The sequence below is a fragment of the Vespa velutina genome, chromosome 8 (genome assembly GCF_912470025.1).
Source record: "Vespa velutina chromosome 8, iVesVel2.1, whole genome shotgun sequence".
Classification (NCBI taxonomy): Eukaryota; Metazoa; Arthropoda; class Insecta; order Hymenoptera; family Vespidae; genus Vespa; species Vespa velutina.
Window position 1 is genome coordinate 8,277,101 of NC_062195.1, and position 22,500 is coordinate 8,299,600.

Below are 22,500 nucleotides of genomic sequence, written 5' to 3' on the forward strand. Positions count from 1 at the left end.
GAAGGAGACGCGTAAAAGCGTCTCCGAAGTTCGTCCTCATCGTCGTTCGCCAAAGTTAACTCGATATTAGGGATGGTTGACTTGCTAGCTAGCTAGATAGCTGCTTGGCTGGCTCTTAGGTCTGACTCGCTTTCTCGATCGCTACTACCATGTCGTCCTTAACCTTCACGATAAAACTTTTAAGAGTACCGGTCATGAGACGAGGATACTTTTGTCGTACTCCGTAAAGCGATATCATTTTATGATCTTTCCGCTTTTTTTCTTCTTTCCTTTCCTTTCTGTTCTTTTCTTATTCTTATTCTTATTCTTATACTTATTCTTATTCTTATCCTTATTCTTATTCTTATTCTTATTCTTTTTCTTATTCTTATTCTTATTCTTATTTTTATTATTATTGTTGTTTTTCTTGTTTCCCCTCTTTCCCCTTTTCTTTTTTCTCTTTTCCAACCCTTATCCCCTTTTGTTATTCAAAGTTTAAAGAAGAAAATTTATTGCATTTCACGCAGTATTAAGCGTTATATAACTTTTAACAAACGGAAGATCGCCGATTCCACTGAAACGTCATAGTTCAGAGGAAGTTCCAATAGAACCGTGGAATCCTCTTATTATCAAGTCGTACATATCCATCGTTTCAAAGCGGCGCTCTACTTTCCGCTAATCTCCGAATTCTTTCTCATGACGATGAGGAGATGGTCGCCCTTCCCTCCCCCTTCCCTCTGACGAACGCGTTACGTAGATACGGATGATACCGACGATAACAATGGAAAGCGCTGACTTTCATGAAAAGAGGGGAATAGTCGTTTCCTATCGTAAGGCAAGACCTTTAAGGCAAGTAGAACAGTAGTGCCCTTCTATTCGTAAACTCGTGTCTTTCTCTCGCTCTTTCTCTCTCTCTTTCTCTCTCTCTCTCTTTCTCTCTTTCTCTCTCTTTCTTTTTGACTCTCTTTGTGCTTTAGAATAACGAGGAGAAAAGGAAAACGCACCCTTCCGCGTCAAGAGAGACATATTTCACTATTCTCCCGGGTAATTCCCGGTTACTTAGCGTCTCTCTCGTCTAAAAAAATTCTCAAAAGGTCGAAACTTTCTAGAAAGGGGACATTTTTGGCCGTAATTTTTAGGTGGAGATCCTCCTAGAAAATTATTTTCTGAGCATTCGTGTTACTACAATTTTTCATAGAAATTGTAATTGTACTCCTTTCAATATGATTTCACGATGGTTCCTACTATGAAGAAATGGACATTTCGCTCAATCAAACGTTTCTATCTGATTAATTTTTATAATTGATAAATATACATAGGTGGATGTCATTTTTTAATTCGTGTAATACTTTATTGTTTATATATGTATATATTTATATATAAGATGACAAATTATAGTTTAAAAAGGAATGAAAATTAATCTAAGAAAAAAAATATTTGAAATTAATTGAAATTAAAATCAAAACAAATCTTGTTTTGTTCTGTCGACGATCTCGAAGTTATTTCTCGTACGTTGAAATAAATATATAAGTTGTGTCAACGAAGTACGCTTTACAACAAGTTAAGTTTTGAGTCAACGAAAACTTCTAAATTGCTTTTTTTTTCCTTTTTTTTTTTTCTTTTTTTTCTTTTTTTTCTTTTTTTTCGGCGGACATTTTTTCGATATGAGCCGTGACGTAGACGCCGTAATGGGAGGACTACACTTCTCTCAAAGGATCGTAACCACCTCTCTCCTTTTCCCATCCCTCGTGCACACTTGCCTCCGTGTTACTACCTCGGTAAAAAAACGCGAGGATGCAATCGAGTCGCGCGTAAATTTGCTTGGTCTGAGTGAAAAGGCTCGCCTGTCGTGGGGTGTTCGCGTGCGAAATCATTAGGAGAAAGTAAAAGGGAGAAGAAGGTTACAGAGAGAGAGAGGGAGAGTGAGAGAGAGGAAAGGGGTCTGGTTTTCCCGACAGACAGCGGAGTAATAGTGGAAGAAGGAATCGTATCCGAAAGAGCGAAGAGGGTACACAGTACCTTTTTTCGAGATTTTAATTAATGCGGTTTCACCTTTGTCTGTTTCAGGAGAAGCGATATCGTTAGCATCTGGGAGCTTTTATCGGCTGATGTGACGAATATAGAAGAAGTGTAGTAGTCGGTGATGTCTTCTTGGTAGAAAGAAAATAAAAAAAAGAAAAAAGAAAAGCAAGAAATAAAGAAAGAAAGAAAGGAAGGAAGGTAGAAAGGAAGGAAGACAGAAGAAGACCGAAAAAAAGAAGAAAAAGAAAAAAAATAATCAAGGAGAAGAAGGAGGAAGAAGAGAGATTGGTGAGGCGATAGATGCACCGAAGAGAAGAGGGAAAAAAGGAGGTGGTGGTCCTGGCGCAGCGAAGGCAGCATCGTTTTCTTTGTCGTCGAAGTGGTGCCGGTAGTATCGGTAGTGCTGGTGCTGTTGGTGCCGTTGGTGGTGGTGGTGCCGAGTAAGAAGAAGGACGTCGTCTTTGAAGGAACGACCTGGAGCGGCGGGCGGAGGGAGAGGTGGAGGTGGAGGAGGAGGAGACATCGTCCCTCCCTCCTGGAGCCGGAGGAGGCATGAGGAGGAGAGAACGGAGGAGGCTCTGAGGCTCGCCGCTGAAGACAAGGATGGCTCCGTTCTTCGCCGCGAGCACTCTCGCGGGCGTACTCCGCCCTCTGCTCGCGCTTCTGCTCGCGCTTCTGATCGGCTGCCCGCGAGCTATACATGCGGAACAAGGTAAGTCCTTACCTACCTACCTATGTACCTATCTCCTTTTCCTTCTTGTCTCTTATTTTTTGATAGCCAGAAGCCGTATTTGTTTGCTTTCACTATAGAATCCCCTTCTTCCCTGCCTTTCGCTCTCTTACCCTTAAAGCAATTGAGAGAGTTTACTCGTTTCTTCTATGTGTCAATTAATACAACTATCGTCTGATATCTTTTGAAGATTGGTAAAAGCGATGTAAAAATTTGAAGAAAGGATAGATAGGAGTAGGAAGACACGGAAAGAAAGACAGAGAGAAAGAGGAGAGAGATTCTTCGTTCTTCTCCTGAACGTAATTTCGTGGCGCCCACCCGGCATGATTTATTGCTCGGAGACGCTGAATAAGGAAGAACTTGTGAGAGAAAGAGAACGAGTCCGGCCAAATTGCCAGGACGTTAATTGCGAACGCGCTGTTACGCTTACACACTCGTAGAATATATATCGTCTCGGATATCGCGTTCAACGTACTCCCGACCGGCCGCCATTCCGTTATTTCGCGCTACGCATCCGCCTAATCTACTGACGCATTAAAGTCTCCGAGTTCTTCTTACACTTCGAACGTGTATAGTGATTGTGTGCGTGGAGAGATAGAGAGGAAGAGTGAGAGGAAGAGTGAGAGGAAGAGTGAGAGGAAGAGTGAGAGAAAGAAAGAGAGAAAGAGAGAGGGAGAGAGAAATTCGAAGGACGGTGTAATCCAATTTCGAGGCTCGTTCGCGACGAACCAACGCGTTGGGACGTCTCCTCGTTGGAATCCTAATCGCAATCGAAGGAGTGAGAGAGAAAGAGACAGAGACAGAAAGAGAGAGAGAGAGAGAAAGAGAGAAAGAGAGATACTTTTCTTTCGGACGATAAACGTGCCGAAGAACGTCGCCATCTCTCTCTCTCTCTCTTTCTCTTTCTCTCAAAGCTACCTCCTTTAATAGCCCAGCTTGAGTAGAGCGTGCCTCTCGTCTCGGTTCTAGTTCCCATTACGGGCTTCCGAGGCTCATCGAGGAGGAGGAGGAGGAGGAGGTGGTGGAGGGCGAAGGGGGAAGAAGAAAGGGGACGACCGATGCCTTCTCGGAGCGGAACGTTTTCCATATTTTAAGCGAAAAAAGGTGGCGCCCGAGGCTCAGTTAGGGTGCCTTCTCTTCGAACCTCCCTTACTCTTTCCTCTTAGCACGGGAATAACGATAATTTCGTAATATACAGGCTCATCTTCGGAATTGGCTTCAGCGATCGTTGAAGGTGCCGGTAAGTTGGTGGTAGCGTTGGATTAAAAGAGAACGGATGGGATTTCCTACAAGATTCGGCGACGAGACTCTCCTATCTTACGAAAAAGAGGAGAAGACTGGCGAGTGGGTTAAAGAGAAAAGAGAAGGAACGGTAAGGAAAGTAAGACGCCATGACGAAATTGGCCAGCAAACTCAGCAGAGCCTGTTTACTCTACGTGACGCGATTCGAGACGATTCCGTAAGACGAGAGTCCTCTTTGGGATTTCACTGATCCGTTCTCATCCTCATCCTTATTCACCTTCTCCTTCCTTCTTCTTCTTCCTTCCTTCTTCCTCCTTCCTTCTCCCTCCTTTCTCGTCTCAGTTTCATCCTCCCAGAGTATCCTCCGAGTACTCGAAGAAGGCAGCCTTCGACTTTTCTCCCACCATCGCGAATCCTTTTCGCGCAAGAACCGTAAACGAAAGACGTTCGAGATAATCTTATCGTCTACTCCTGGCAAGGCTCGCGCGAGCCGAGTCGAATGGTTAAAAAGGGTCTTCGAACCGTCCCGTCTCATCCCGTTCCGTTCTGTTCCGTTCCGTTCCGTTTTGTCGTGTCGCATCTTTACGAATTCCTCAATCGAGGAAACGCGCAACTTGCTCCCCAAATGATATGTAGTGACTTCCAAAATGTTATCTTCGAATTTCGATGAATTTATTATTGTTCGTTTGTTTTTCAATCGATTTTCTGTTTAATAATCATGCGACATGAGCAAGAATTTCTAAAATTTAATTTATAATTCGAACGAGTAAAAATTTATAGAAAATATCTCGATCGAACTTTATCCTCTTTTACAATAGAAAAAGAAAAAAGATTAATCGAATGTTTTTTTTTTTCTCTTTTTTCTTTTTCTTTTCTTTTTTTTTTTTTTTTTTTTTGTCGGAAGAATCTTCGTGTTCTTGCTAATACGATTCGAGTATCTTACATATATCCTCACGGTATTTTCGTTCAAATGTCCGTCTCTAGTCGTCGTACGTCAATTACAAGCCGAAAATGAAATTCCTGGGGAGCGTTAATTGGGAAGGTATCCTTTGGCTCTTTGAAATGCAGATACTACATTTCATTAAGTATTCGAAAGTGGTCTCTCTTCCATCGACGAGATTCGCCGTCGCGTGCGAAGAGGTTAATACGAACTCTCGTCGTTTTCATTCGAAGACGACGAAGACGACGACGATGACGAGGATGACGACGACAAGGAACGCATGAGGATGAACGAAGGGGATCCTTTGAAAATCGATTCTTCCTTGTTAATTGATCTTCTTCAATAAAGGAATCACTCAACATATCAATCTAAACTTTTAACGAAACTCCTATCTTATAGGAAAAATAGAATAAATTTTATCTAATATGAAAGATTTAATAAAAAATATTTAGGATCTTCAACAAAGATATCTTTTGAATAATTCGCTTTTGAACTAATGTCTCTTTGATTTGAGAAGAAATGTCAACGGTAAAGTAAAATTTGTTCACAATGTGTCAAGTATCATCGTCAAGGTTCCATTTCCATTCATCGACCAAATCAAAGTTATTAACTTTAAAAGCTTTTGAAATTGTTCTCAAAAAAAATAATATATATATATATATATATATATATATATATATATATATATATATTATTGGTAAGAAACCCTCGAGATATTTCGCAGACGTATTATACTTAATGTTCTATTTCGTTTTGAGACTCGCTATTGTCCAAACATCAAGTTGATAAGTTCGAAGGTCCTCTTGTAAGTGCACCCTCTCAGCGAAACAGTAATAGTATGGTGCTGATTCTGATGGCGATAGTTGTAACATCCGCAGACGGTCGTTCTCCTGTCAACTTCCTTCTTCGATGTTGCTACTCCTTCGGGAGTTAGCTCGGATGTAACGCGTTTAATAGAACTTGCCGAGTATCCGTTCCCGATGGAGCGTGTCTTTCACTCTAGTTACCAAGCTTCTCTCGTTAGCTATATCTGGAAGAAAAAGTAGAGGATAAGCATGACGTATTTTCTCTCTCTCTCTCTCTCTCTCTCTCTCTATCTATCTGCCTCTCTCTTTCTCCCTTTCCGTCTCTCTTTCTCTCTCTTCTTTTTTTTCTATCCGTCAACTTTATCCTCTTTTCGTTCTTTCTCGCTAATGCTCTTCTTCTCGTATCTTGAACTCTTATCAACTAGCAACTTCTTCGTCTTTCTCAGGTTTCTTTCTTCTTTTTCTTCTTCTTCTTTTTCTTCTTCGTCTGCTTTTTTTCTTCTTTTCTTTTTTTCTTTTTCTTTTTTCTTGCGTCTTTTTTTTATCCTTTCACCCTTGTAACTTTTACTCTTTCTCTCATTTATATCTTTTTCGTCTCTCTCTCTCTCTCTCTCTCTCTCTCTCTCTCTCTCTCTCTCTCTCTCTCTCTCTCTCTCTCTCTCTCTCTCTCTCTCTCTCTCTCTCTCTCTCTCTCGATGAGATGCGCTCAGGACAGTTAGAATTTTTTTCTCGTTTTTTAATGACTCCCAACAAAAGATAACGAGATGAAGAGATATATAACGTCGTTCATAAAAATTTACCTGATTATCCGTGAGATTGATTTCTTACTTTAGTCGTCTTATCTTATCCTAGGACATATGGAAATAATTATGTTTAGAGATAATGATATCATATATGATATTATATAGTCGAATGAGTAAAAAATACTTGACCTTTTAAGAAAAAATAAAACGTAAATACGTTCGGTAGACTACATTCTCTCTCTCTCTCTCCCTTTCTCTCTCTCTCTTTCGCCCTCTCTGGAGGAAAGTACGAAGAAAGCTAATCTTTGTCTGTGGGGATAAAAAAAGAAAAAAGAAAAAAGAAAAAAAAGTTGATATCGATCGGAGGGTGAAGCTTCGTTTATTTTTCCCTCAAAAAGTGGATTACCGCGCGCGACTGATCACGTCGTCGCGTGTAAGTACGTACGCGTATAGGTAGATATATATATATATATACATATATATATATATATATATATATATATATATATATATAGATTCTATGTACTCTATGTACATATATGTGTGTGTCGGAGACGATCGAAAGCCCTTAATGCGGCACCCCGAATTCGATTACTCCCGGCGAGTCACAGGGTAAGAAACCCTCGCGAAGGCGTCACGGTTCGTTCACCGCGACCGCTGCCCACAGCATACGCTTCTCCCCTTTTTCGCGATTCCGCATCGCGGAGAACGTGTGCTTCGTCGACGTGTAATGCACCGTCGGAAAGACTTAACTCGATTTTCACGTACGTGATCTCTCTCTCTCTTTCTCTCTCTCTCTTTCTCTCTTGCTTCTTCGAAGAATGGATCCGCTGAAAGGCAAACTCGATCTTGTACTCTCGTTCCGCACGGTGATTAACTTCCTATCGAGAAAGACCTTGAGTTCTTGAGAAACGAGAGGAATCGTTATCTTTTGCGTAGTCACGTTAAACTCGTTTACAGTCGTCGGCTCGAGAGCCGCTACAGACAAAGCTAATGTGTGTATGTATGTGTGTGCGTGTGAGTGCGTGCGCGCGCTTGTGTGTGTGCGTAGCGCGTGTGTGGCCAATTTTTGTTAAACTTCGTATAAATTTTCCTAGAGGTGTTATCAATCATATATTATTATCGAACGTGTATATATATATATATATCAGTTAACATAACATCTCTTTATTTGTATTTGGATTTAAAAATCCAATAGAACGATTTAACGTTCGCGGATCGATATTCGATATAGATAATTATATAGTACGATAATAATGAATTAGCAGTTTATTTTAAAATCGAGATATTGATAATAAATAATTAGTATCCGATATTGACGAGAAAATATCCTTAGAAGTTTTCATTAGTCAAGTGGAACAGGAATGAAATATGAAAAAAATAATTGGATATAGCTAAACTACACGTGCATAAATGAATAAAATAGATTATAACTCGATGATCGACCACCGACTTTTCGCAAGGTCGCGGTTTCATAGGGTCGAAGAAAAGCGTGTGGTCCGAATCATTCGAGGTGGTGGCACGCAGGCAAGCAGTCGAGCCGAGCCGAGCCGAGCACAAGCAGTCAAGCAACCAGGCAAGCAAGCAGCAAGCAAGCAGTCCTCTCGAGCAAACTCGATTGCCTCCACGAAAAGGCAGAAAGACTCGTTCGAGCTCTCGTGCCTTCGAGCCTTGCTGCTTTTACTCCCTTCTTTCTCTCTTTTCTCTCTTCTCTTCTCCATGGCACAGTAAGTAAGAGACGCGGCAACGCCGCAGGAATGCCCGGCCAGGCCAGCCCACCGCATGCATACCTGTACAGCCTACTACTCCGGTCCAGCCTCTCTCTCTCTCTCTCTCTCTCTCTCTCTCTCTCTCTCTCTATACATATATATATATATATATATATATATATATATCTTTCTCTCTCACTCCTCATGATCCTCATACTCTTCTTCTTCTTCTTCCTCTTCTTCATCTTCTTCTTCTTCTCTCTTCGTTCGCTCCTCGAACGCTCCTCGGCAGCAGGAGCAGCGTACCCACCATTCTATCGAATCGACGACGGACTCCCGAGAGGATGAGAGAGACTGTCTTCGTCTTCTCTCCTTCTTTCTCTTTCTCTCTCTCTCTCTCTCTTTCTCTCTTTCTCTCTTTCTCTCCCTCTCCCTATCTTTCTCTTTCTTATTCTCACTCACTCACTCACTCACTCTTTCTCTTCATGTAGCCATCTCACGAAGCAACGGAACGTTGTCACATCAAACCCGAAAAGTTCGACACCTCTTTCTACTCATTTTCCTTTTCCACCACCACCAATATCACCAACATCACCACAATCACCATCAACATCACCATCAACACTATCATAATCACCATCACAACAGCACTCTTAGTACCGATGGAAGTTGTTCTTTACTGACAAACTGTACTCTATACAAACGGTACTTTCAATACGCTTCCATGAGTTTCCATTTTCTAAATTAAATCCCGTTGATTTAAAAATAAAAAATTTGCATATAAATTTTTATATATAGTATAGGTTTATACATAAACTTTTTTTATATATACTATGTATGTATACCCTTTGATCTTTTAGATTTCTTATTCTGTTCACAAACTATTTGATCAATATGTTTTACTTAAAAGTAAAAGAAAGAAGAGAAAAGGAATGTTATAGAAATATATATTTATTATAAATACCTTTAAAAAGTTATGATAAAAATTAAATTCTTATTATTAATATACATATTGTGTAACGATGATCCATTGTGTGTACTATTATTGTTTCATTTCAAAATGTCTACCATTTACATTGCATTTGAATTGTTGTTAAAATTCTTTCTCTCTCTCTCTCTCTCTCTCTCTCTCTCTCTCTCTCTTTTTTCTTTGATACTGTGTGGATTTTATTGTGCCCATACATGATTATTGTGGACATTAAAAATATTTTCTCTTGTAAACGTCGCTTTATAGTACCCTTAATGGAAAATTATTATTTCTTCTGATTGTGCGAACGTACCATTCACAAAATTATAATCGCTTTTAATTTCATTTTTATTTTTATTTTTTTATGTTTTTATTTTTTTGTTTTGTTTTGTTTTGTTTTAGTGTTTATTGATCATAGTACAGCAAATATTATCTACCGAATAATACTAGCGAATATACTAGCGATCTATATACCAGCGAATAAGAACAAGTTCGCTACCATTTTATTTAATTTTAAACTTTTAAATAAAGCATTTGAATGTATATGTGTATGTTTATGTTTACATAACATGTAACATGTAACAATGTATGTATATGTTTACATAATATTTTCTTCTCTTATTTCCATAAAAATACTGACACAATTCAAGGGAAAAAATATGTGGGATATATAACTTATATACCTAAGTATATATTCTGCATATATATATATATATATATATAGATATATAAAATAACTTAGATTACATAGAGTGATATTTCATATTTAATCTATTTCATGAATTACTTCAAAACTAATGAGTTAAAAAATAAATTAAAAAAGAGAAAGCTTTCCAAAAATTAAAGTATAGTTGTTTGTTATCATGTACCCAACAGGTAATTAATTCTATCTAATTCTCTAACTAATTCTAATACATTGCGTGTAAGAATACAAGGATATTTATTATTCTTTGAACAAAAAGAAAATATTAAGAAATTTTTTCATTGTCACTATACTCGGACAAATATCGTATATAGAAGAAAAAAAAATTGATAATGCGTCCTCGTGTACAACGAATGTGGACTCTCTCTCTCTCTCTCATTGATTTGCTCTTTCTCTCTCTCTCTCTCTCTCTCTTCAAGAGAAACGGAGAAGGGCAACGTAGTGTTCTTTCAGTCCAATGAGAGCAGGACGATCCAATGACCATCAAGAAAGGAGAACCGGTGGTGATCCTTTAGTGTACATTCTTTCGAGTTGATTTTCTTACCCGCTGCTAATCGCATTAGCCGGAACTCTTCACCCACCCAAAGAGGTTGTTTCTTTCTCGAACAGAGTTTTATATCGTGTCCATGAACAAGTTTCTTCTTTCATTCATTTGAGTCAATGATGTCAACTAATGAGAAATATCATTGGAAGATTATTATTATTATTATTATTATTATTATTATTATTATTATTATGATAATCGAACAAACTCTAGGAGTATATTTTCCATAAATATTTTTTTCTTTTTCAAGGTTTTAGTAAATATACTTGGTCAATATTTTATTGATATTATATTATATTTTCAATTTTAATATGAGAGTTTGAGTTATATGTAAAATGATATATTTCCTATATTTACGATGTTTTAATTCTTATTATTTATTTATTAATTTATTTTTCTTTTTTTTTTCTTCTTTTTTTTTCTTTTTTTTTTTTTTTTTTTTTTAAATCCTTGTACTTACAAATCGTCGATCAAAACCATATCTAATTACAAATTGAATTATTAATGACTAATCGATGAAAAATATTGAGATATGATTACTCAATAGGGTTCGATGATTATATATGTGGTTATATTTGATGATAGTGAATAAATTTTACGTTGGAGATATGCGAAACAGCTCGTAATTTTGTTTCCTTGATTTTCATGCTGACGGCACTCCCATTCTTAGCGGTTCGTCGTACGTACTTACATACATATACATGTACATACACACATATGTATATATATATATATATATATATATATATACACCGACATACATACCGTTCGACACATTCGTCGCGTAGCGTTCAAAGCGAAAGTAACCGTTCGTCCGCGAATCCTCGATGAAAAAAAAGGTGGTTGCACAAAGGACACGTCGTAAAAGAGAAAAGCCTTGAAATCATAAAGTATGGACGCGTGAGTATGTGTATTTGTGCGTCGTAGTTATACGACTCGCGCATTCGCGCGTAAGAACGAAGGGGTACTCACGTTATAACGGGGCAAACGTCGTTGTATCGAACACGAAGAACACGATACTTTCACCAAGGATCGACGTCTCGACAGGAAAGAACGAATCGATAGCTTTTCCGATATTCAAACCTCGATAACAAATTCCATTTACGCAATATATCGTCATAGAACGGAATCGAAATCGTACGATTTATTTATAACAGATTTATATTATGTATTATCATTTCTACTTTATATTTTGTAATTTTCTTTTTTTCATTTTCATTTTTACATAGAAGTAATAAACGTGTAATATAATTTATCGTAGATTTCATTTCGAGATATATAAACGTTATATTAAAATCTAATCTGATCTCCAAAAATAGAATTCCTCCACCTCACCCCTATCCCGTTTTAAGATCAACTTGAGAATAATATGAAATAAGAATAAGAAATAAGGCCAATTTTGATTTCACTATCCCATTTTCTACCTCGTTATTTAATATTTCATTCTAACGTCGACGAAGAATAAATTTCGTTGAATCGTATAAACGAACTTGGGGAAAGTGGTTACACGAGAATACGTCTCGGATGGATGTACAATACACGGATATGTCGGGTATTGGCTGAAATCAAACTGTTAAAATCGTTTTCGATATCGGCGCGTCAGGCCGCAAGCAGTTAGAGAGTTATCGATAAAACGAAAAAGACGTAAAACGGGACTCAATATACGCACGTGGTCTCTTCTTTGGGCCGTTCGAGCGAGTATCCGCTATTCCAAGATGTTTTACCAGCGTCATACCTATCCTTTCTTATACATATATATATATATATATATATATATATATATATATACATATATACATATAAACGTACGTATGTACGTAAGTGTAGATGCATACAAACATACCGTACGTACTGTACGTACGTATTTGCTCCCTTCCTCTTCAAAGAGTCGATTTCTCTCGGAGATTCGAATTTATACTCGATCGTATTCTCGCGTATTGTTTTTCGTGTTCCATCTCTCTTTTACTCTCTCTTTCTCTCTCTCTCTCTCTCTCTCTCTCTCTCTCTCTATCTTTATGTTTTTGTCATATCTCTTTTTTTCATTTAGTTTGCAAGTTTGTTCACACGTATGTATCATATATGTACAAAGCTCTATTTTCTATCATTTCTCTCTCTCTCTCTCTCTCTTTCTCTCTCTTCCTTCTGTGTTTCTCTTTCTCTTTCAGTCTATTTCTCGTTTTCTGCATTTGACAAGTTTATTTCTCTATGGAAAAGCCAAGCGTTACACTCGATACGACAAAGAGAGCACCTTTTCTCTTTTTCGAGGAAACGAAATTGTGCGGAAGCCCTTTGGCGGCAATGTTCGACGCGTGATTCGAGTAAGATTGACGCTTTGCGGGAGGAGAAAAAGAGTGAGTGAGAGAGAGAAGGAGAGAGAGAGGGAGAGAGAGAGAGAGAGAGAGAGAGAGAGAGAGAGAGAGAGAGAGAGGAATGAGTCCGGCCGATTTTTAATTCCAACGTCGATACAAGTCGTTACGTAGCTTTCGCTTTGCGGTCCGTCCACAGGGATGTCACCGCGATCGGTGAGCGATTTTTCTGCTCCGATCTCGACACGTTTGTCTCCAGTCATTCTCTTCGTTTCTTTTTTTCTTTTTCTCTTTCTCTCTCTCTCTCTCTCTCTCTCTCTCTCTCTCTCTTTCTTTTTTCTTTTTTATACGACGGATTTGATGTTTCTCTCGTTCCTCGGTGACGGTGAGAAAGATAGACGGTCGAATGAATATTTATTACGACTACGAGGAGTTATCACTCATTCGTTCGACGAAAATGTTAAAAAAAGATAAAAATAAATGAAAAACAAATAAAAGAAAAAAGAAACAAAGGAAGAAAGAAAGAAAGAAAAAAGTGAGGTCGATCGTGGTAACAATAAATATGTGTAAATACAAATATTAGTTAATCGCGACGGGTTTTTCATTGAGAGAAGGGTAGCGGTAACGTGTAAATGAAAAAAACGTGCATTCGTAATCGTAATTAAGTCTCAAGTGATTTATCGCTCGCTTGTGTAACGAGAAAACTCGTAGGTATATAAAAGAGATGCATTTTCGAAAAAATCAAAGTCTCGTAAGCGTCGGGTATGCGAGGCATCATTAAAATGTCGTCGAACACGATAAAGACACGTGGTTAAAAAAGAAAAAGAACAAAAAAGGAATAGGAAAAAGAAAAAGAAGGAGAAGAAGAAAAAGAGGAGAGAAGAAGTGAGTTTGCGGGCACATTCGATAATGCTTTTCACGGGGACGATCGAAGAGAAATAATGTGAGAGAGGTTGACGCGCGAGGAAGTGGAAGGAGGAAGAAGAAGAGGATACGAGAGGGTAGGAGTGTGTATTAGTGTAACATTTTGTACGAATTTGTTCGTTTCTTTCTTTCTTTCTTTTCGATCTACCCTTTATACGCGCTTTTTCTCTCTTCTCCTCTTTCTCTCTCTCTCTCTCTCTTTCTTTCACATACAGACGCAGACAAACATATACACACACATGTCTCTCTCTGTTTGTGTATATATATATACATAGTCTAGGTAGAAACCCACCCTTTCGCTTACGCTTTTCTTCGATTCCTCTCTTCTCTTCTTCCTCCTTCAACCGAGCGTAAAGTCTCTCGAGGCGTCGCGACGAGGGCGCGAGCGTCGGCTGGTTACATTTCCTAGCAGACCATTATTTCTCTCTTACAACCACATGTAGACACAGAGAGAAAAAAGTAAGAGAGAGAGAGAGAGAGAGAGAGAGAACAGATACGTGTATTCGTTTGCACACGTCTACGCCATTTTCTCCCTCTTTACCCATACGCCACTACATTACCTTTTCCGTGCTCTCCGAAAGAGTGTCTTGCGCCTGCATATTAATGAAAAAATTTGTGACTACCCCTCGACGCGTCAGCCTGCTGATATACCAGTCACATCTGCGAAAAAATTTTTCCCCCACCCTCTTTCCCTTCTTACTCACTCCTGATCTTTCTCTTTCCGTAAAAAAGAAAAAAAAAAAGGAAGCGAAACGAAAATCTCGTCGCCGACTGCTTTTTATTAATCTCCCTTCTCCCTTTCTTTTGTTCGTACGTTCCCTTTTTCGAGATTCTTCTTCGGGGAAAAAAAAAGAAAGAAATAAGAAAAAGAAAAAGGAAGAGTCTCGCTTAAAAGTTCGTTTTCTAATCGAACTACACATGTTAGATCGATAACGAGAACCAAGGACCGACCAATAGAATTTCTTTTTATTTCTTTGTGACTTCATCCACTTGTTTCGACTTCCACACTCTCGATGCTTGGAACGTGGAGAAGAGAGAGATACCAAAAAAAGAAATAAAGAGAGAGAGAGAGAGAGAGAGAGAGAGAGAGAGAGAGAGAGAGAGAGAGAGAGAAAAAAAGGATGAACGCGTAGAAAAGATAAGAGGCGGTAGTCCAAGAATTAGAAGCTGAGCCACTGTTTCCTAAGCACCGTCGTACACGTCCAAGCCAATAGAATTTTACGAGGCGAGATAACCCAAGGCTGTTTTTCGTCCCATTGTACCCGGCGGTCGCCATTAATAATACAGGTACTTCATGGCTGGTGATAATATGACAGAAAGAGAGGGAAAGAGAGAGCGAGAGAGAGAAAGAGAGAAAGACAGAGCGAAAATGAGAGAATGAGAGAGGAAGAGAGTGAATGAGGGAAAAAGGGAGTCCTAAATTTTCCCTTTTCCAGGAGATAAAGCCGTCCCTTTCTCTCCATTTTCGCTTCTCGCCACATTGGACGCCATTGCTACCAGCTGCTAGCACTTAGAAGCCACTTTCTATCGCCTTCGAGACTCGCTTTTCATTCTTCTTCTTCTTCTTTTTCTTTTTCTTCTACTTTTTCTACTTTTTCTAAAGACGATATCAACGTTCTCTCTCTCTCTCTCTCTCTTTCTCTCTCTTCTTATAAATAATCAATTACGTTCACGAAATACCAATACGTTTATCGATGTCATTTAGAAAGATCGTGCTTAGATTATTTATAGAAGTCGAAAGGTTTATCATCAATCACGAAATTGCGAGTTAAACGATCGATCGATCGTTCGATCGATCAATTTCGCGATAAACTTCGAACTTGAGCGGACTCGATCGAAATGGTTAGAGAGAAAAGAAAAAAAAGAAGGGAAAAATGAAAATAAATCAATCTGTACGATCATGAAAAAAAAAAAAAAATAATAATAAACAAAAAACAGCAACAAAAAAAAAAAGAAAAAATGAAAATACACGAAGAGGTGTTGGTTTACTCTCGAAGTATGTACATTTCATCGTACGAAGGAATTACATTTATGTATCGACGAGTTGTGATTAACGCGATACATATGTTATAATTCCGTTGAGAGAAAAAGAAAGAAAGGGGGAAAAGAAAAAAGAAAAAGAAAGAAGAACGTGAAAAGGAGGAAGAGAGAAGGGAGATCTGAGCTCGCTCGAAGGCCTTACGGGTTCGAGACTCTTAAGACCTGGAACAAGTTTGATATCGCGCAGAATCCAGTCTCAGGTGCGCTTAAATGCGTTTCTAAAGCGGCATGCTGCACATACATACATACATAAATACATACATGTGTACGTACGTGCAGCATACCTTGCAATCGACTTTTATCCTTTCGAAAAAACGGCGCGGAAAAATAGTAAATTAATAAATAAGGAACTTCCGGTGGTCGTATCTAAAAAGAAAAAGAAGAAAAAATAAACACATATTCTAGATGGTAGTATGGAAAGATATTAACGATAATTAAAGAACAAGAAGAATTGCTATTAAATAATAATCTGTTTAATAAATGATCGTCAATAAAATTGCAGGTCTGTTCTTCAGTAAGATTTTCTTTTTTTTTTTTTTTTTTTTTTTTTTTTTTTTTTTTTAAATTTTTGTTTGTATTAATAACGCGTTTAATTTCCGACGAAAGATGCATTAGTCATTATTTACATATAGTTTAAAATATAGGGGAAATATAAAAGAAAAAAATTGATTAGCAATTCTCTTTTACGTGTAAGGGATATACTGTTACAGTATACGCCTGTATACACAAGCATACGATACAATATATGTATATCGTGCAGCATATACTGTTTCAGTTACTTTTTTTTTTTTTTTTTTTTTTTTCTTTTTTTTTTCATATATTCATTTTATCAGGATGTTCTATAAGTAAAAATAAGAAAAGAAAAAAATATGTTATGTAAAAATAAAATATTAAATGTTTTATTTGAAAGTTACGATAAAAAGTACGAAATTACAATCGTACTTGTGTTTCGACGACATAACACGTAACAAAATATTGCCGATATCTATTTGATATGGTTATTTAAAAATTTAATATGTTTCTTTAAAAATTTAATGTTTGCTTGTCGATTTGATCGTCATTGATTCATGTTGAAATTAATAATACTTAATACGATTTCATATGGAAGATATTACGAATCTTTTCGCATCGTGAATACGGTATTATGCATTTCATTAAAGTTTTTTTTTGCACGCAATGGATATGCAGCTTTTTGCTGTAAGAGAATATCCGTAAAGATTCCTTCGAAGAGGGGATTACCAGATCGATCAGTATTTCTAAGAATTTATGAAAAGATATGCAACAACGGTTCAGTTCACGATGTTATAAATGAATACTATAAATTTTATGAATCAATTCCGTAATCCAAGAATCTCTTTCGAAGAATTTATATATATATATATATATATATATATATATATATATGTATATATTCTTATAATATATTATAATTAATTTATATATATATATATATATATATATATATATATATATATATATAGGAATTCTTATTATAACTATTTGTTTTAACTATTATTTAATGAAAAATTTAAGTGTTAAATCTATAAATCTATAACGAATGTTGTATAAATATATAACATTTTTCTTTTTTTATTTTTACTTATAGGATATGTTGGTAAAGTTTCACGAATAAAAAAAAAGAAAAAATTAACTTATACATACGACATTTCGTCAGGATTGTAACGTAGAATTCAAGATAGAATGACTTTTTATTTCAAAGAAGATAGAAATTCAAATAATTCGATGAAAATACGATCGTCGTAATATTAACGACGGTTTCTGAATGTAATTAAAAGCAACAGCAACAGCACAAGAGAGAGAAAAAGAAAGAAAGAGAGAAAGAAAGAGAGAGAGAGAGAGAGAGAGAGAGAGAGAGAGAGAGAGGGCCGAGCATCAGCAAGGGATTACGTTACGGTTAACGGAAGAAAAGCGAGCTCGGATGAGTTCGAAAGCAATAAGATCGCTCGGATTATATCTTTCAATTATGTTAATACGTCGACTCGTTTGGTCTCGACTCGCGAAAAGGTGGCCGCTCGCATCCCTCTCTCATATCTCTCTCTCTTTCTCTCACCCTCTTGATGATAGCTGTCACGACGCGAATCGTAAATTGCGAATCTTCATAATCCATGTCACTGGTGTATCGACCCTGTTGGGTCACACGAATGAATCCTTAGAATGGATGAGAGAAAAAGAGAAAGACAGTGAGAAAGAGGGAGAGAGGTGAGAGGTAGACAAAATGAGATAAACGTATGCCTCGACGGTGACTCAGGTTTCTCGTTATTTCGAATCAGCTCGTAAAATCTCCTTCTTAACAACGCGAAAGCGACGATACGCTTCGGCTTCTCTACCAAATGGAATTAAAAGATTTCCGTGAAGCGTATAAAGCGAGAGAGAGAGAAAGAGAGAGAGAGGGAGGGAGGGAGAGAGAGAGAGAGAGAGAGAGAGAGTAAAAGGGGAAAAAATGAGATGAAAACCACAAATATTTCCTTCGACCGTGCGAGAGTGGAAGAGAAAGAATGCTTTACTAATGAATGCACTCATCGTCCTCATCGCACTGATTAACGACTTCTCGAACGAGCTGATCTCACCGTTTCACTCTCTTTCGCTCTCTCTCTCTCTCTCTCTCTCTCTCTCTTTCTCTCTTTCTCTTACTCTAACCTACCCACAAATCGATATACCATTTTTTGGGAATAACTCGTCGAGCGAGTCATCGTACACCGGGCTTGCTACGTCGAATTCCCGTCTATCGACGAGTCATCAAAATCGTTCCCACTTAATAACGTCGATTCTTGTTTTTACGGGCAGAGTAATGAAAGAAGAAAAAAGAAAAATAAAAAATAGAATAAATGAATATAAAAATAATAATAATAATGATAATAATAAAAAGAAATACCGAAAAGAACGCCCTTTTTCACCGTTCTTTATCGTTTTCACAATATATTTTTTTATGGTCTCGTTAAAAAAGTTACCTAAACATTCTTATAGTTTTCTTCTTAACAAAAAGAAAAAGAAAAAGAAAAAAAACTTTATTTTTTATTTTCCTTTATGAAGACCGATCGACGCGCGAACTGTAACGGATCGCCAATCTAATTGTTCAAAATTCGTGATGGATGATGATATTAAATTTATCAAGTTCATATACTTAGAGTTAGTATCAAACAGTATTAATACATAAACGTTAATAATATAAAACAAATATAAATAAAGTTATTTATAATTTAATATAAAATATGATTGATCGTTTTACGTAGAAAATATGTTTATTAAAAGAGACGATATTTTCAATTATTTCGTTACATATTTACTATTAATTTGTAATTTATTTACTCGTTCTACGAAACGTAAGAAATTCATTCATTTATTCCTGAATTTTTACTTGGTTCAAATGCGGATTATTTTAAAAGAATATCAGCAATATGTCAGATGTTATACTCTTAGTATAAGAAAATAGCAATTCAAATTCATAGATATAACATAAGTGACGAGCGTATTGGTCATGTTTTCATGTCTCAATGTCGCTTGATAAAAGTTCAAATATTTTGGCCTGCGGTATGTCTTAGCAGCTGAAACATGACACATTTTTGAGAAAATGAATCAGCCAATATTATGTTATAAGAAAAGATACCTACTCTCGCCAACAGCCATTTTATCTGAGGATAAAATACATCCACACAATTCGTAAATATTTTCTATGAAATTGAGATACTAAAAAATATTTATACATTGCAAAATAATGGTTTTGTTATTTCACTATATTTTGAAGTACATATCTTATAAAAAAAAATATACAACATTAATCACAAAAAGGAAACTATAATCATCATAGGAACACAGAGTTCTTCATGATAAAGAAATTAGGTTCATGTTAAATTGTAAAATGTATTCTCGGATCTCTTCAACTTTGTTACAAGTACAAAGATTTATTAGACTTTATAAAATTAATTTATAGATAGTATTTTCGATCGACATAGGACATTTTTCAGTGACTTTCGATAAAAATTAAATTATTTTACGATGATCATCAAAATCGTCTTTTATTCAATTAAATTATCCATCACACTGTTCCGACAGATAGGATAAAAATAATGACAAATGGATATTTAATCTTTTCATTTTGATTTTATTTCTCCTTTTATTTTATCTTGATCATCTATCTTACTTAAATTATTATAATTCAATAAATGCATTTCTTTCTTCTTTTCCTTTTTTCTTTTTTTTTTTTTTTTGTGAACAACTAAAAAAAAAGAGATGCTATCGAAAATGTATTTTTTTTTTCTTTTCTTTTTTTTTTTTTTTCATTTTCTTTTCATGTGGTGCATATAAAGGGAATGATTCAATTTATATTCCGCGCGTTGACTTTCTTCGTATCTTAAGAAAAGCAGTCGAGATCTCGGCGAGGTCTCGTTCAACATCCTCGGTACTCTTTGGAACGGCACGCGCACGAGTAAACCGAGCCGAGATCTTAATAAAGTCGAAAGTCACGAGAAATGAGATGAAAGTGGGTGGGGTAGGTAAGTAGGTAGGGTGGGGGGAGTAGGACAGGGTATAGGTAGAGTTATAAGAAGGTATAGGTAGAGGATGGTAGAGGAAGGTGCGAGAGAGATGAAGAAATTGGAAAGCATGCGACCATCTCAGATATCTTGTGGTGGTGTTGGCCGATCAAAATGCAAGCGGCTTATAGCAAATAAGCGTTGGTCTTTATGGGGTGCGCCACCCACAAGTCGTTTTTAGAATACGATCGCGATCCAGATTAAAGGAATCACGTATCGTCGGTCTAATCCTAGAAAGAAACAAAAAAGGTAGATAAATAGATAGATAGATACATAGAGAGAGAGAGAGAGAGAGAGAGAGAGAGAGAGAGAGAGAGAGATGCATTCGGTGTCGGATAATCGGATGTAGAAGGACAGAAAAAGGACTAAAGAAAAAGAAAGAAATAAAAAGAGAAACAGGAAACGAAAGATGATCCTGGTCGTGTCCTGATCGTGTCCTAATAAAACCGAAGAAAGGAATGAAAAAGGGGGAGAATAATTGTAATCGGCGGGTTCCCTTAAAAACAAGAACGATGAGCTATCCACTAATAAAATAATTACAATATTGAGAGGCCGATAATAGATTCTTGGAACGCATTAACCGGTCGAGATAAATCGCGCTCGCTCGCTCACGAAAGAGAAACAGAGAGAGAGAAAGAGAGAGAGAGAGAGAGAGAAGGAGGTGAAAGAGAAAGAAAGGAGATAGAAAGGGTGTGGAGGGGTAAAGGCCTTGGCTATGCTCGCTCGTGTACTACTCGCCTCGACCGAAGAACGTGTCGATGTCTAATATCCTCGGTATGTGAAATTACGGAGCCGCATAAATTGCCGATCGGACAGGTGGTCGACAAATGGAGTCGAAGGAAAGGGATATTGATAGTAGTGGTACGAAGCAAGAAGAGTATATATACCTACATAGATACATACACATACGTACACGTATATAAATACATATGTATGTACGTATGTACATATAAGTTCTACTGTATAACCGGCTGGGAGTATATACCGATTCACGAGTATAGATCCTCCTCCTTTAAATCTTTTTCTTTAAACATTTTACTTTCTTAAGCTCGTACGCATTTTCCTATCTCAATCGCGATTAATACGATAGACGCGATACGTATCCTGGAAAGGAGGATCCTTCGATAAAGAAGGAGCGTCATTTTTTTTTTTTTTTTTTTTAACATAGGATGAACGATATTTCTTAGATAATCTCTCTCCGATCTTTCTTTTTTTTATTCGAGAATGAACGAAGAAATTTAATTTACTAAATAAACTTATTTTCTTAACCCTTTGAGTGCTGTGCTGTGCTTGTACTCGTGGCTTATGCAGTCCGTACGGACGGCGTGCGGCTGGCGCTGACGATCGCCGGGAATTGAATACTTTTTCGCGCAGTATGGATCTCGTTGACGGTGTATGACACATTATAATATAGTATACAATCCAATTACTATTCCATTGTCTATTCCACATTGAATGAAAACATTTTTGCCAGGCGTGTATTTGCGTCCATAGTTCATACTGATAGCACCTGCCGAGCGTGTATTTGCGTCCATAATCTATATCGATAGCTTTCGATAGACGCATATGTGCGCCCATAACACTCAAAGGGTTAAAGGACGAGAGAGAGAGAGAGAGAGAGGGAGAGAAAGAGAGCGAGAGAGAGAGAGAGATGGAACTTATGTTATATGGGAATCATCAATGACACATTTAAGACACGTAGTATTACTATGGGGATCCCCCTCCTCCTCTTCCTGCTTCCCGCCATAAATTCCCAATATAGGTTTCGTATACAACGATGGTTACTATACGAACACGATTCTTTCTCTCCCCCTTTCTCTCTTTTATATATCTCTATCTCTCTCTCTAGGACTACGATTGGCAACTAGACGATAGCGCGACGATCGTGGTCGACCTCGGCTCTAGCAATTTTCCAGTAATTTTCGTTGATCCCTTCGACGAATTGATGGACCTACTAGTTTCGGTAGGATGGGGTAGAAAAAGGACGAGGAATATAATAGAGTAAGGGAGGTGGAGAGGAGAGGTGGATCCGAGGGTTGGAAGAGTCGAGAACGATGGTCGCCACTAACGAGAAATTTATTTTTTTTCCCTGTCGCTCAGAAATCGTGCGTGGATTAAAACAAAAAAAAAAAAAAGAATCGAAAAACGAAAAAAGAAACAAGAAAAAATGGTAGGAGGGGAAAAAATTGACGGTTTGGCTCTATCTCTCTATATCTATCTCTCTCCATTTCCCTCTCCCCTTTTTCTCTCTCTCTCTCTCTCTCCCACTTTTTTCCTGATGGTTCGATCCGATGC

General features: G+C 37.2%; 1 protein-coding gene across 24 annotated transcripts in view; it reads left to right on the forward strand.

Moving 5' to 3' along the window:
- The window catches only part of LOC124951198 (ephrin type-B receptor 1-B), a 159,172-nt gene that overhangs the window by 56,657 nt on the left and 80,015 nt on the right, over positions 1 to 22,500 (forward strand). For all 24 annotated transcript variants that reach the window (XM_047499151.1, XM_047499153.1, XM_047499171.1 and 21 more), the window contains exon 2: positions 2,047 to 2,713. In XM_047499151.1, coding sequence (XP_047355107.1) covers positions 2,605 to 2,713 — 109 coding nt within the window. In that variant the 5' untranslated portion in view covers positions 2,047 to 2,604. The remainder of the gene's footprint in view (positions 1 to 2,046; positions 2,714 to 22,500) is intronic.